General features: G+C 32.8%; 1 protein-coding gene across 1 annotated transcript in view; it reads left to right on the top strand.

The window, feature by feature from the left end:
• The first annotated feature begins 6,170 nt into the window (after positions 1–6,170).
• Positions 6,171–15,000, top strand: part of LOC144972618 (uncharacterized) — a 31,041-nt gene continuing 22,211 nt past the window's right edge. Inside the window, exons 1-2 of the mRNA XM_078914057.1 lie at positions 6,171–6,360; positions 8,148–9,299. Coding sequence (XP_078770183.1) covers positions 8,774–9,299 — 526 coding nt within the window. The 5' untranslated portion in view covers positions 6,171–6,360; positions 8,148–8,773. The remainder of the gene's footprint in view (positions 6,361–8,147; positions 9,300–15,000) is intronic.

The raw sequence follows: 15,000 nt of genomic DNA, 5'->3' as shown, positions 1-15,000 counted from the left end.
GTCCAGAACTGATTTTCGCAGAAGACATTTGTTATCATTACACGTTTCACCATTCTCATCTTTGTTTGTTATCTGTTTAATCTTAGAATTTATAGATGAAACTGGTGGAGGTTTGATCATCAATAAATTTTTGTTTGGACCACTGCGTTTATTAGTTGGAATTGTCAATAGGTTTTGATTGTTTTGGGATTGCGAATCTTTGTGCTTCTGGGAAATTGCTGATGTTCCATCACTTGTGCATGGTTTTTTAACTCTCTTTTTCTGAATCTGTGGAACTGGTGTTGTTGCTTTTATAATTGACCTTCCTATCAATTGGCTGTTTGTAATCGTTATCTGACGCCCTTTCTCAGCGCTGCTGTTATCACGTTTTTGTGATCGAGCCCTCCGACTACCAATTGGGACTTTCCTTGTCATATTTTTTCTTTTCCACCAACTTGCTAGGTGCGGATATTTGAGTTGAAATCTCTCTCTTGTCAAGGCTAGCATTATGCAAAAATTTCTCTTAAATTTGATACCTGCCTTAGCCTGCTTGCTTTGGTATTGGATTTACGCAAAGATCTGGTAATTTTCTTGTTATTCTGACCATTTATCAAAATGCTAAGTATACTTATTAGTAAAAAAAAAAAAGGAAATGAATCAAAGCAGACTGTCTAATCAGGCAGTTTTGACACGAGGTTGCGCGACTTCCCCATATCACTGTGAGCGCAATCCAATTGTAGAGGGAAAGATTGAGAGGAGGAACACCAAATTTACTCTCACGATGATGCAATAAATGATAACAACGAGTAGACTGAGAAAAGGCATCCCTCAACCTTCCCAAACTAGAGGAAAATTACATTTCATTGGATAGAGTGGTACTCGGAATCTTTCTTGTTGTCGTTTCATTTCTCCTTTTCATCATCCTCGTCATCAGACTGTGCTGATTGATGTGTCCAGTATTTCTTTGTTGTTGTTGTTGTAGTTGTTGTAGTTGTTGTTGTTGTTGTTGTTGTTGTTGTTAACGTTGAACACATATTTGTGGAGACACTGTCTCATAATTGATGAATTTTTACTTTTGACCAGTCTCCATAAATTTATGTAATCCTCTTTGGCATAAACACAAGCTATTTCTCAAACTTTTGCAATCAAAATTATATTGGAAGCGCGTTATGTTCACTTTCGTTTGTATTCACCAGTATTGTGTATTGATAGTTATAAAATGTAGATGTCTGATAGTTAATAATTGCCATTCGTTGCTTCATATTAAAATACTGCATGTATATCGTTTAAGCTTCAATTAACCGAACACTCCAGTTTAACGAATTCCTTCTAAATGGGTATGCGGAAAATTCATAATTTTGATAATGTAAATCTTCTACGAGTTCCGATCCTCACCTGTTATCGATTTTAATATAGCTGTAATAAACGAAATGCTTTCCTATTGTTTTAAAATTCATGAAAAAGTATTTTTTTTATTAAGACAAATTGATTCAGATGTTCATACAATTTTTTGCAGCTTTGCATTGGGGGGCAGCTGAGAAAAAGAAGAAAAATACGCGCCACTTATTAAAAATCTGACTATAGTCGAATACACAATGTAAAACAATTAGAAGAAGAACTACAACAATGTCAATGTCAAGTCGCTTGTTTCGTTAACACTTTTGTTGCGTTATTAACAAAATCGAGAGCACCCCTTTTTCTGAGTTCTGATGCATATATATATATATATATATATATATATATATATATATATATATATATATAATATTATTATATTAATATATATATAAATAATAATAATATTATATTATATATATATATATATATATATATATATATATATATATATATATATATATGTGAGTGTGTGTGTGTTTGTGTGTGTGTGTGTGTCTGTGTGTGTTGGCAGATACTTGTAGGCACGAGAGTGCTCGATAATTTTGGTTAGAGCATATAAAAATAAATAAATTAACTCACTTATATTTTGCCAAAACAATCGTTTCTATGTCCTGCATTTCCTCCACATATCCTCCAAAATGTTTCGGCAAAAAATACGTGATTTATTATTATAATATATATATATATATATATATAATATATATATATATATATATATATATATATATTCTCACTTTTTATGAAATATATCTTGCCTACAAATTTGTTTCAGCTGAGGCAACACCTAAGCAAAACAGATAATACATAATATGGTTCAACCCGCCATTCAACAACGAAGCCACTTCAAATATTGGCAAACAGTTCCTCGCACTCATCGATAAACACTTCCCGATGAACCACCGACTGCACGAAATGATCAACAGAGACAACGTCAAAAGCTACAGCTGTGCACAAAACATGAAACAGATAATTACCAACCACAACAGACAAATCATATCCGAAATCAACAATATCAAAAACAAAGACAACTGCAATTACAGAAAGAAGGATGACTGCCCTCTAAAAGGATACTGCCAAAAGAGCGCCTTAGTCTACAAAGCCACCATAGCCACTGACAACACTACAGCACAATTTATCGACAGCACAGGGCCCCCATTCAAAACAAGATACAACAATCACAAAGCCTCCATAACACACGAAAGCAAAGCAAAACGCACCAAATTAACAATGCACAATTGGGAACAGATAAACACAAACAAAACACCAACCATAACATGGGAGATAGTCGAGCAAAGCAACCCCGACAGATGAGGTGGTAGAAAATGCAACCTGTGCCTGACAGAGAAACTGGAAATACTATTACACAACCACAGAAACAAAAACAACTTTAACAAAAGATCAGAACTAATGACAATGTGCCGACACTCTAATAAATTCAAGATCAAAACACAAAAAGTTAAATACCCCCCCCCCCCCCCCCCAACCAATTATAATGATGATGGTGATTATAATAATAATAAGAATAATAATAATAATAATAATAATAATAATAATAATAATAATAATAAATAATAATAATAATGATAATTAATATTATTATTATTGTTGTTGTTGTTGTTATTATTATCATTATATTATTATTATTATTATTATTATTATTATTATTATTATTATTATTATTATTATTATTATTATTATTATTATTATTGTTTTATACTATTATTATTATTATTATTATTATTATTATTATTATTATTATTATTATCATTATTATTGTTGTTATTACTATTATTACTATATATATATATATATATATATAATATATATATATATATATATATATATATATATATAAATAATAAAGACAGAAACCATGAACTTTTTGATAAAAGAAAGTATTTATAAAATATTTCAAGTATAATTATGATCAACTTCTACAATCTTGTTTCGAGCATTCGCTCTCATGAGGAAATAAAAGTCACTTTCTGATGAGAGCGAATGAATGCTCGAAACAAGATTGGAGAAGTTGATCATAGGCCTAATTGTACTTGAAATATTATCTATTTATCTATCTATCTATCTATATATATATATATATATATATATATATATATATATATATATATATATATATATATATATATTCAAGGAATTTACCCAATGGAAACCGTACGGTGCTCTTATTGGCTAACCAACCAGCGGCCTCGATGAGAAAAATATCCGCCATTGAGACATGGGCTGGGAATCGCGTTACTATAGTAAACAAGCGCTGATCGGCCGTTCATGAAATCTAAGAAAATAACTTTCTGCTCGCTCGTTTCACTCAAACTTATTCAAAACGATGTCTCTAAAATGATATAAATGTGACTTCTTAAGGTTTTCTTCACGGTCAAAACCACACAACATTCTATTAATGAATACGTCCGCAATAAGGTCAGACCATGATGCGGTGGTGGTGATGATTGTAGTTGTAGTAGTAGTGGTAGTGATGATGATGTGGTGGTGGTTGTAGTTGTAGTAGTAGTGGTAATGGTAATGATATGGTGGTGGTGGTGGTTGTAGTAGTAGTGATCGTGATGATGATGTGGTGGTGGTGGTTGTAGTAGTAGTAGTAATGATGCGGCTATGTGGTCTAGTAGTATGACACTCGCTTTCGGATCGGAAGGTCCTGGAATCGAGCCTCGCGCTCGGCGCATAGTTGAGTCCTAGGAAAAGGCTCTTTACTCACATTCTCTCACCGTACTCAGGTGTAAAATGAGTACCTGGCCGTTAACAGAGTTGTCTTTGTCCGAAAAAATGTAATATCGCCTAACAGGCGTCATGTCCCGCCCTACATGTTAAATGTTGACCAGGGACCCCTTGTAAAGCGCTTTGAGCACATTAAGTAGATATTGCACTATATAAAGCTCAATTAATAAAAAAAAATTTCAATGATGATGATATGGTGGTGGTGGTTGCAGTAGTAGTGGTAGTGATGATAATGTGGTGGTGGTTGTAGTTTTAGTAGTAGTGATAGTGATGATGATGTGGTGGTGGTTGTAGTAGTAGTGGTAGTGATGATGATGTGGTGGTGGTGGTTGTAGTAGTACTTGTAATGGTGATGATATGGTGGTGGTGGTGGTTGCAGTAGTAGTGGTAGTGATGACGATGTGGTTGTGGTGGTTGTAGTAGTAGTGGTAATGGTAATGATATGGTGGTGGTGGTTGTAGTAGTAGTGGTCGTGATGACGATGTGGTTGTGGTGGTTTAGTAGTAGTGGTAGTGATGATGATGTGCTGGTGGTGGTGCAGTAGTGGTAGTGATAATGATGTGGTGCTAGTGGTTGTGGTAGTAGTGGTAGTGATGATATTGTGGTGGTGGTTGTAGTAGTTGAGGTAGTGATGATGATGTGGTGGTGGTTGTAGTAGTAGTGGTGGTGGTGGTTGTAGTAGTAGTGGTAATGGTAATGATATGGTGGCGGTGGTTGCAGTAGTAGTGGTAGTGATGACGATGTGGTTGTGGTGGTTGTAGTAGTAGTGGTAGTGATGATGATGTGCTGGTGGTGGTGTAGTAGTAGTGGTAGTGATAATGATGTGGTACTGGTGGTTGTAGTAGTAGTGTTAGTGATGATATTGTGGTGGTGGTTGTAGTAGTGTGTAGTGGTAGTGATAATGATGCAGTGGTGGTGGTTGTAGTAATTGCGGTAGTTATGAAGTGGTAATGGTGGTTGTAGTAGTAGTGACAGTGATGATGTGGTGGTTGGAAAACACATTATAGGTTATTATAATACATGATTACACACATTCATTTTTTGACAGCTTCATTGTGCCATAGATATACGCAACAGTTCTGAATCATTTTATTGTGGATTTTGATATTGTTTGTTGTTTTTCTTGTGTCGTTATGTTGACATAGAGACCGAATGAATGGTAATGCTTACATTCCCAGCCCAAGAAAAATGGCGCTGAATGCTTTCATTGGTAGACACTTTTTAGGCTTCGTGCGTATTCTCATTCGTTTAATTCTATGATATATATATATATATATATATATATATATATATATATATTATATATATATATATATTATACTGAAGACCTGTCAAATCACTCATGCAATTGCTTAAGATTTCGTACCGACCGGCTAATTCGTACAACTGTAAAGCCCATTGACATAATAGGACAGAAAAAGAGATGAATGTCGGTCTAATCGATTTCTTCTTATGACAAAAATGCAATTGAACGACATTTTAAATTAATATTGGCTACTGAATGCGACTTCTTAGCCACAATATCAATTTACGACATCCTCCTCCTCCTCCTCCTCCTCCTCCTCTTCCTTCTTCTTCTTCTTCTTCTTCCTCTTCTTCTTCTTCTTCTTCTTCTTCTTCTTCTTCTTCTTCTTCTTCTTCTTCTTCTTCTTCTTCTTCTTCTTCTTCTTCTTCTTCTTCTTCTTCTTCTTCTTCTTCTTCTTCTTCTTCTTCTTTTCTCTCTCTCTCTCTCTTCGCTAATCTTTTTCTTTCTCAAATTCCAATTTGAAAACGAATAGAACAGTAATTGGAGAGAGTAGACAGTGTGCATAAAAATGGGCGTTTGAGATGGGAAGGCGTGAGAAGTTTTGAGTCTGTCGAGCCTGTCATCTGAGCGTTGGCGCGGATCGTTTGTCCCCAGGCATAGCGAGAAGAAGAGACCGGTGTAACGGAAAAATCACAGTGGGCGGGGTCTAAGTGACAGCTCATCGATCGCTCTCCGTGCCATGATTGGTTGTTTACGCTGTGTGTGACATGTTCTTTAGAAACCACTGGGAACGCTATATGTAGTTTTTAGGAGCCTTGTGTGTCCACATTTCATCAAATTAGCCCATGGTTACTCGAGGGAAAACAACACGGCTTGTGATCCAAAAGGGATAATGATTTGATGAAACTGAGAAGTCAAAGAATTGTATGAGGAATAAACGGCTTTGTCGGTGATCATTCAATATTCTTTCATATGATTAATATTTTGGGGTAAGTTTTTCTTTCTTCTCCTTTTATTTAGTTATTGATTGTATCAGTATCGCTATGATAATGTGATTGTGTTTTTAAAAACTCATTCCAATGTACACTTTGATTATTTGGCGTCAAGAAAATGTCTTATCAGAACTATGAAGTCAAATTAATACGCATAACGCTTAACCGTTAATGTGGGAATGACAGTCAAATTTCCAGCCGCTTAATTACCGGGTGCTTTAGATTGTTTAATTTATGTCTCCGTATTTCTGATGATAGAAATCATATCGGGTTGTTCCGTATGTGAATGTAAGCATGACAATGATTTCATTTCTTTAAATACACTGATTTACTGGCAAAGCATTTGTGACATACGTCTCCAAACTGTATAATTTCGGAGTGATTTTGATGATAGAAACATAATCTATAATCAAAAATGATATTTGAGATAAGTTGAAATGTTTTATTGAGGAGAATGGCTATTTTTGTATCCACTCAACATGTCAAAGTTCACATCATTTTGACTTTATATTCTTATTGGCATAGGTATAATTTCGACCAGTTTCACGCAGTGGGTCACATTTTTTGCTTTGACAGACTAAGGCAATTTGTGTTTCGTGGTTTTAAATTGTCAAAATCGATTAAAATTTGAAGCATTTAATCAGAATCACTAGTATCTACCATTGGATTTTCGAAGGGAGAATATTTAAAAAATTGGTAATTTGTTCCAAATCGGAAGACATTCTGTTTTAGTAGGAAACACTCGAAGGTGACACTCACAAAGGCCTTTTTAAAAAAGAGATTCGAAACATCTGGCATTTGTATGATAATGAGATGATGTTCAAAGCAAATCATTTTTAAAATGATGAGTTCGTTAATTCATTATCATTTTGGTGCCTGTTCATTTTAAAGGAGTCTTTTATAGACACAATGTACATACACACAGACACGAGCGCGCATTCATTTAAAAAGACACATTTTATTTTCTGAATTTCAAACTTAACTTGGAAATGATGAGAACTAATTCCAAAACGTATCATCTAGATAGTGGTCTCTTCAATATCATCATACCACTGGCACATATAGATGGAGTCAATCATATATATGTTGTCGTAAGTGAGTCAACCCCATTATTAAGCGAGTACACATTGCAAACAATAATCAATAATATCTATCAATAGTATGGTTACCAAGTCATACCTTAGCCAATTTTTATTTACATATGTATGTCATGCATGTGATGAATTATCCATTTTATTTTGGCAGACCTTGCTATGCTTCCTTTTTTTGAGTCAAGAAGCTAAAAACATACCATTGATTTTGTTATGCCAACGCCACCAAAAAGAGCACTAAATTACCTTTTATAATTTGATGAATATTTTTGTATTATTCATGAAATAAACATAAAATATACGATCTTAGGTGCGTGAAATATATTCATCTATAAAATTAGATGATCAAATCTTTTCTCCACGGTAATTTAATTATGGATTTGCCTTCGTATCTACTTTAACATTGGAATTATATCACACTTTAATGGGATTAAAATAGCTCATATCATCATGTAAATTAAATAAATGTAAAGATATGTTGGTACAATAATGCATGTACAATTGCAATCATTACAAATCATCATAACAAATGACATTTAATTGACCTGTCTTATCTTGTTTTAAAAAAACCCAAACCCGTTAATTCAAGTCTTATCGACGGACATTAATGTGGCATATTATTCATAAAATATAGATTCATGGACTTAGAATGTGATCACTGATTTTTCTCAATCTGTCTTTTTTCGATTCTAGAGGATGACGTCCTTTCTGAACTCACTGAAAGTAGAGAATAAGCTTTACTGCAACCAAATTGTTCAACACCCTTACCGACGATGGCTTTGAACAACTGAGCTTTTTGTTAGAAAGAAGTCACATCTAATCAATATGCGGAAACAAATTCCAGCAAATAATTCACGGATATTTTTATCTTGATTTCAGTTGCAATTGTGAAAAGAATTTTTAAAAGAAAATATTGAAGACAATAAGAATTGAACCAGACAATGAAAGAAGTAACTTTCCTGCACAAATCTACAACTATCAGCCATATAGACAATAGACAATCGGCATTACAAAAGAACAAAATCCAAACAAAAGCAAAGCATAATAAAACATACACGGACTCCTCCCCTTAACAAAAAAAGTAGAAAGAATATAGCTATAGCATTAAGAAATACAGGTAAAAAAAGAGGATAAAAACTGAGAACGAAAAACAAGAAAAGATACTAATTAAATAATTATCAGACAATAATAGGGCCATGTTTTTGGACACGGAGTTGCTACTCCAGAAATAAACAATGCATTGAAAAGGCTACTTATTGTGGACATTTTCAATTATCGCTCGACTAAACCATACACTCAACCTGTCATAATTTGTACCAATGAGTCTAAGAGACATGAGATTGTTGGCCGCAGCCTACCCAGGAGCCTTTGCGGCAGTGTCATCAATGACAACAGCCGGGTTTCACCCTGGGGGATTTCCACTAGGATTTCCCTCTGCTTTCACCTACCCTCCAACCGTGACTGCAGATCAAATCGCTGCCTTGGATTGTTCTGTCCGTCATCATAGGATGATACAAGAGGAGAATGCTGGAATGAATGGTGGAATTCCTTCTTCCGCCAAAATTATTTCACGAGGACTGTCCACGTCTTCGATGATCGGGGTTGCCATCGGACGCGATGCCAGCTCCGAGTTTCGTATCAGAGCAAGTGGAGTTTCCAAAGATGATGAAAGGGACATTGGATTGGATAGCGGCAGAATTGGAGGGAGAGATAGGTCGTGTTCTCCTAGAAGGATTGGTGGTGACAAATCTCCACCGATGGTTTATGGAACTGGAGACCTCCACCAAGCATTTGTGGGGACAACTGCTGAATGTCTGGGGCTGCCAGAGAGGCTCAATTCCTCCGGTGAGTGTGATATTAAAGTATATTTAAGATTGCGGTAGCAATAAATAGTTCTGTTAAGTAAAAAATATCACTTTATGTCATATTAACTGGCCCTCTTAATATAGAATGTTGAGCACTATTATTTCAAAACTATTGTAATCATATTAAATTAATAATAGAAAGAGCAAGTATGTGTGTGTGAGTGTGTGTGTGTGTGCGTGTGTGTGGGGGTTTGTGTGTGTGCGTGTGTGTATTTGTCAACTCCAGGAAAACCAGAATACTATCTTCTATGAAAATTAACCAGTTCGTTAACGTTTTTATAAAAGAAAAGAAAAGAAAAGAAAAGAAAAGAAAAGAAAAGAAAATTCCCTTTATTCATCGCATAGGGGAAATTTGTCTCTAGGGGCTCTTCCAAGGGAAGACTGGAATAATCCTTATGATGCAGACGTCAAGATTTTTTTTTTATTTTTTTTTTTTTTTGGTTTTGTGTTGCGATTTAGGTCAATTTTATAATGGCAATATAATTTTAAAAAATCTATTTTATTCGATCCCTAAGTTTTACGACGCCATTTTAAACAGGAAGGGTACAATAGAAAGAACGGAGTTGACATCCCTCAGATCGTTGTTATTGTTTTTTGCCATCCATGTTTATGAATATTTCTCACGAAACTGTACTTCTTTTTAAGAAAAATTAATCATTTATTAACTAATCTTTCAAATTAAATCTTTAGATGATTTTACATTATTGTTATCACCATTATAAATATTATTATTAATAGTAGTATTTAAAAACATTATTATTATTATTATTATTATTATTATTATTATTATTATTATTATTATTTATTATTATTATTATTATTATTCTTTATATATCTCTATCTGTGTGTGTGTGTGTGTGTGTGTTTGTGTGTGTTTGTGTGTGTGTGTGTGGCTTTGGGGGGGGGGGGTCTGAATCAATCTGTCTTAATCAAAAATTATTATTTTCATGAGTTTTAAAACAATAGGAAAGTATTTCTTTTATTACAGCTATATCAAAATCGATAACTGGAAAGGATCGGAACTCATAGATGTTTTACAGTATCAAAATTAACTAATTAATTCTCCGCTTATCCATTTTGGAGGAATTCGTTAAAATGGTATGTTCGATTAATTGAAACTTTAATAAATAACTTCCATTTCATTGTGTCTTCATTGATTTACATCGCTAATACACATTTCTAAAACATTGAAAGAAAAGTGCACACAACAACAAAATTGCCGACAGTTATATTCAAGAGTCAATTGTTCATGTGAGTGGTTGTATGTGCATATGTATGTAGCCTACGTGAGTGTGGGGTGTGCTCGTGTATATGTCCATAAATAATAATTATAATAATAATAATAATAATAATAATAATAATAATAATAATAATAATAATAATAATAATAATAATAATAATATTAATAATAATAATAATAATAATAATAATAATAATAATAATAATAATAAAAATAATAATAATAATAATAATAATAAAGTGTTCTTTTATAGCGCTAAATGCTGAAGCCTCAAAGCGCTTTCCAATATACTTGTCAAACCATAAACACACTCGACAGTCAGACGATGTTCTAGTCTCAGATTAAGTTAGAAAAAAAATGGCAAATAAATAACTGGAAAATTTGGAATGGTCTAAGTAAATGTCAAATTTTTAGAGGCATGACGTTTTCTAGCAAATTCCCGTAGAAATGGATAGATATCTTAGTGTCTTTACAGGACTTTTTTTTTTGGTTTAATAATAATAGAACTTTATTGTCCAAAGAAAAGGAAATTCATTTTAGTTCACATAAATACCAATGAAATGCAATTAATTATAGCAAGAAGACGGCCTACTAATTTCGGTGATAGATCTTTTTATAAAACAGGACCTACCATTTGGAACTCGCTTTCTTTGTCAGTTAGGCTCTCGGGCAGCGTAGAAAATTTAAGAAAAAATCTAAAGACTAATCTTTTCCAGAAATTATTATCCAAGGCATTTTCTTATTGATGAGTAAATTATACGTTTTATTTTTTTGATTCCATTTTGTTGAATGTCAATTTCATTTAGTAAAACTTGCATAGTTAGTGTGTGCGACTGTTGTGTGTGTCTGTTTGGCTCGGTACGAGTGTGTTTATGGTTTGACAAGTATATTGTAAAGCACTTTGAGGCTTCGACAATTAGCGTTATAAAAGAACACTTTATTATTATTATTATTATTATTATTATTATTATTATTATTATTATTATTATTATTATTATTATTATTATTATTATTATTATTATTAATGGACATATACACGAGTACACCCCACACTCACGTAGGCTACATACAACCACTCACATGAATAATTGACTCTTGAATATAACTTATCAATCACGTAGAAACAAACAATACTTCACAGCAGAGAAGCAAACATGAATAGATAGAAACAATGACCATTGTTTAAAAACCATTGAAAGATTGGCATTAAAAGTACCACATTGGCATCCATCTCTGTGTGACGTTTGTCGGGGATTTCCTATGAACAAGGCTTTAATAACACCTACCTATAGATAACTTGAATTGATTGAGAAATGAGTCATTTTTAACGAATTGTTAGTTATGAAATATCTAAGAAAATTTATTTGATGGTGGAATAAAAGTATTCTTTCAATAGTTTGGATTTATTAAGTTCGTTTTATCATCGCGAATAACTCACTCGCAAGCTCGTGAGGTTTTGGCGGGATAAAAATAACGTATTTAATATATCCAAACTGGTGAAAGAATCCCCCTATATCATAACCTCTCAAAGGGTCGGCAAAACGGGGTCAAAGTTGATGTTTTCTACACTTTAATAAGCTATAACTGCTAAAAATGTAGTGGAAGGGTCTCAATCATTTGATTACTTTATGCTATTTTTTTCCATGAAAAAGTCTATCTTCAAGGTCATTCGAGAAAAATCTATAATAATGTAAGTGCAGCGCCGCAATGCAGCGCCACAAACTGGGCTAACGAGAGGTGAGTTGATTCTATCAATGCCTAAATACACGGCGGGAGTTCTGGACACTCATGTTTCGATGCGAAGACTGTGTTAGCTTGTTTTTATAGCTGTTCTTTTTCTTTTTTGTTTTGTTTAATTTTATTCTAATTGAAAAGATATTCGTTGCGATATGTTTTTTAAAAAAATGTTTTAATTAATGCTAATGAGTAATAACGTGAAGTTGAATGTAAGCTTCAATTTAATTACAAAAACAGATCAAAAGAACGTTTCGGGTTTCCCCTTTATCAACAAAACAGGATGATTGAAACACTACAGATGAATGAGATGATGTGGTACTGTCGTAGTTAATAATTGTGTAATAATAATAATAATAATACGAATAATAATAATAATAATAATAATAATAATAATAATAATAATGATAATAATATAATAATAATAATGATATAATAATAATAATAATAATATAATATATATATATATATATATATATATATATATATATATATATATATGCAAATGTACAAACATGAAATATAATAATAATAATAATAATAATAATAATAATAATAATAATAATAATAATAATAATAATAATAATAATAATAATAATAATAATAATAATAATAATAATATAATAATATATAATAATTTATATATATATATATATATATATATATATATATATATATATATATATATATGCAAATGTACAAACATGTAAAAATATACAACCAAGAACAATAGCAACACCTTATATATTTATTTAATAAATTGAGATAGGCCATACATCTGGCCTTTAGTCCGAACTTGTGAGTGTATTTTTAAAGGATATAATTTAATTTAAATCACAGTTGCGCGATAAAAATTCGGACACCAAGGGGTCAAAAATGAATTAAGATGACGTGTTATCTTTGTTTTTATAGATATAAGGCGACGGCTCCTAATGGAGAACTTAATATATTTGCGAAGGGGGTGATCGCCATCCTTCATAACTTTCTCCATTTTACTTAGACAAAATATCTTGAACAGTTCTTCCACATTGGAAATTGGGTGAGTATAACTCCTGGCTTTATCAATTATCCGATCAATTTTCTTAATGCTGTAATGCAAAAAATAATAACGGTATCCAAAACGGATCTATAAAAAAGGGTGCGTAACGTTTTGCCTATGTCAAATTCTGAAAGTTTCTGAATAAAATACATTCTTCTGTTCAATTTAGAGATAACAGCATCGGTTTGTAAAAGCCATTGCAATTTATTGTCAATTAAAATACCCAAATATTTGTAAACCGAAACTTTCTCAACAGCTTGATTGTTAATTTTGAGCGGAGTGATGGAATTTGTGTTCTTTCTAAAATCAAAAATCATTTCTTTGGTTTTTCCTACATTTAATTTCAGTGAGTTATCTTCACACCAACCAACAAATCTGTTGATCTCAGATCTGTATGCCGTTGCATCATCTTTAAATATTAACCATTGAAGGGCAGTGTCGTCAACAAATTTCAAAATTGTGACCAAGTCATTTGTTCAGTCATTTGTGTAAACCGTAGAGGCGAGGAGAGAGAACACACCCTTGAGGGGCTCCTGTATTAGTAATTATCTTATTAGATTTGATTTCATTAATTTCTACAAATTGTGCTCTCTCTCTAAAAGAAAGTCTAGAATCCAGGAAATCAAATGGGGATTTATATTCAAACATTTCAGTTTTTCAACAAGTAAATGGGACCGAATCGTGTTGAATGCTGAAGAAAAATCAATAAAAAGAATTCTGCAATATGCTTTTGGTTTATCTAAATGACTGTAAATATCATTCAACAAAAAGTTAATGGCATCATCAACACTTCTATTTGGTTGATATGCAAATTGTAAGGGGTCAGATTGGGGACCAAACTGGAAATTAAGCTTTTTCAGTACAAGTCGTTCGAAACATTTCATAACAATAGATGTCAGGGCTATAGGTCTGAGATCATTCATACAAGAGACCTTGTCTTTCTTGGGGACAGGGACAATTTTCGATGTTTTCAAAATGGCCGGAATACAGAATTGTTGGATAGACATATCAAACATAATGGTAAAAATATAACACAATTGCTCCGCACAAACTTTCAATAACTTGCCTCTAATGCCATCTGGCATTAAGCGCGGAGTATTGAATGCATTTGATTGTCTTTATTTTGTCGATAAATTCACTTGATTCATTTAAACTCATACAAGATAATTAGCATCCTATATTTTAGAATTTATAATATTTCTGCTGATACACTTTTTCTCATAAAAAAGGTCACATTGCGCGTTACAATTTTCGACATTAAAAAAAAAGCATTTGAATTTTTTTTTACCGAATAGAAACGAGACTAGATTAGGATTGACAGTACACCTCTGATTACCATCATTCGTCGATTATCGTGAAGCAATAATATGGTCATGTGGGATGACACTAACCTTCGAACTGAAAGTTCCAGGGGTCGAGTCCCGCTTTGAGCGGTGTACAGTTCAGTCCACAGGAAAGGCTCTTGAATTGAATTGAATTGATGTCTCTGAGGGAATTATTATTTTAAAAAGTTTAATATCGCCGAAAAAGCATCATGTCTTGTCCAACCTACCTAGTGTGTTGCAGTTGCTGTGGATATTGCACGATACAATTGATTATTTTTTTATGATTTAGCATTTGATTGGTCTGTAATAATAGTGCATATTCTAGAATAACAACAACAACAAT

The sequence above is a fragment of the Berghia stephanieae genome, chromosome 5 (assembly GCF_034508935.2).
Source record: "Berghia stephanieae isolate SIO BIC M18660-M18661 chromosome 5, UCSD_Bste_1.3, whole genome shotgun sequence".
NCBI lineage: Eukaryota > Metazoa > Mollusca > Gastropoda > Nudibranchia > Aeolidiidae > Berghia > Berghia stephanieae.
Note: the sequence above shows the minus strand (reverse complement) of the source record. Positions and strands in the feature narration are given on the sequence as shown.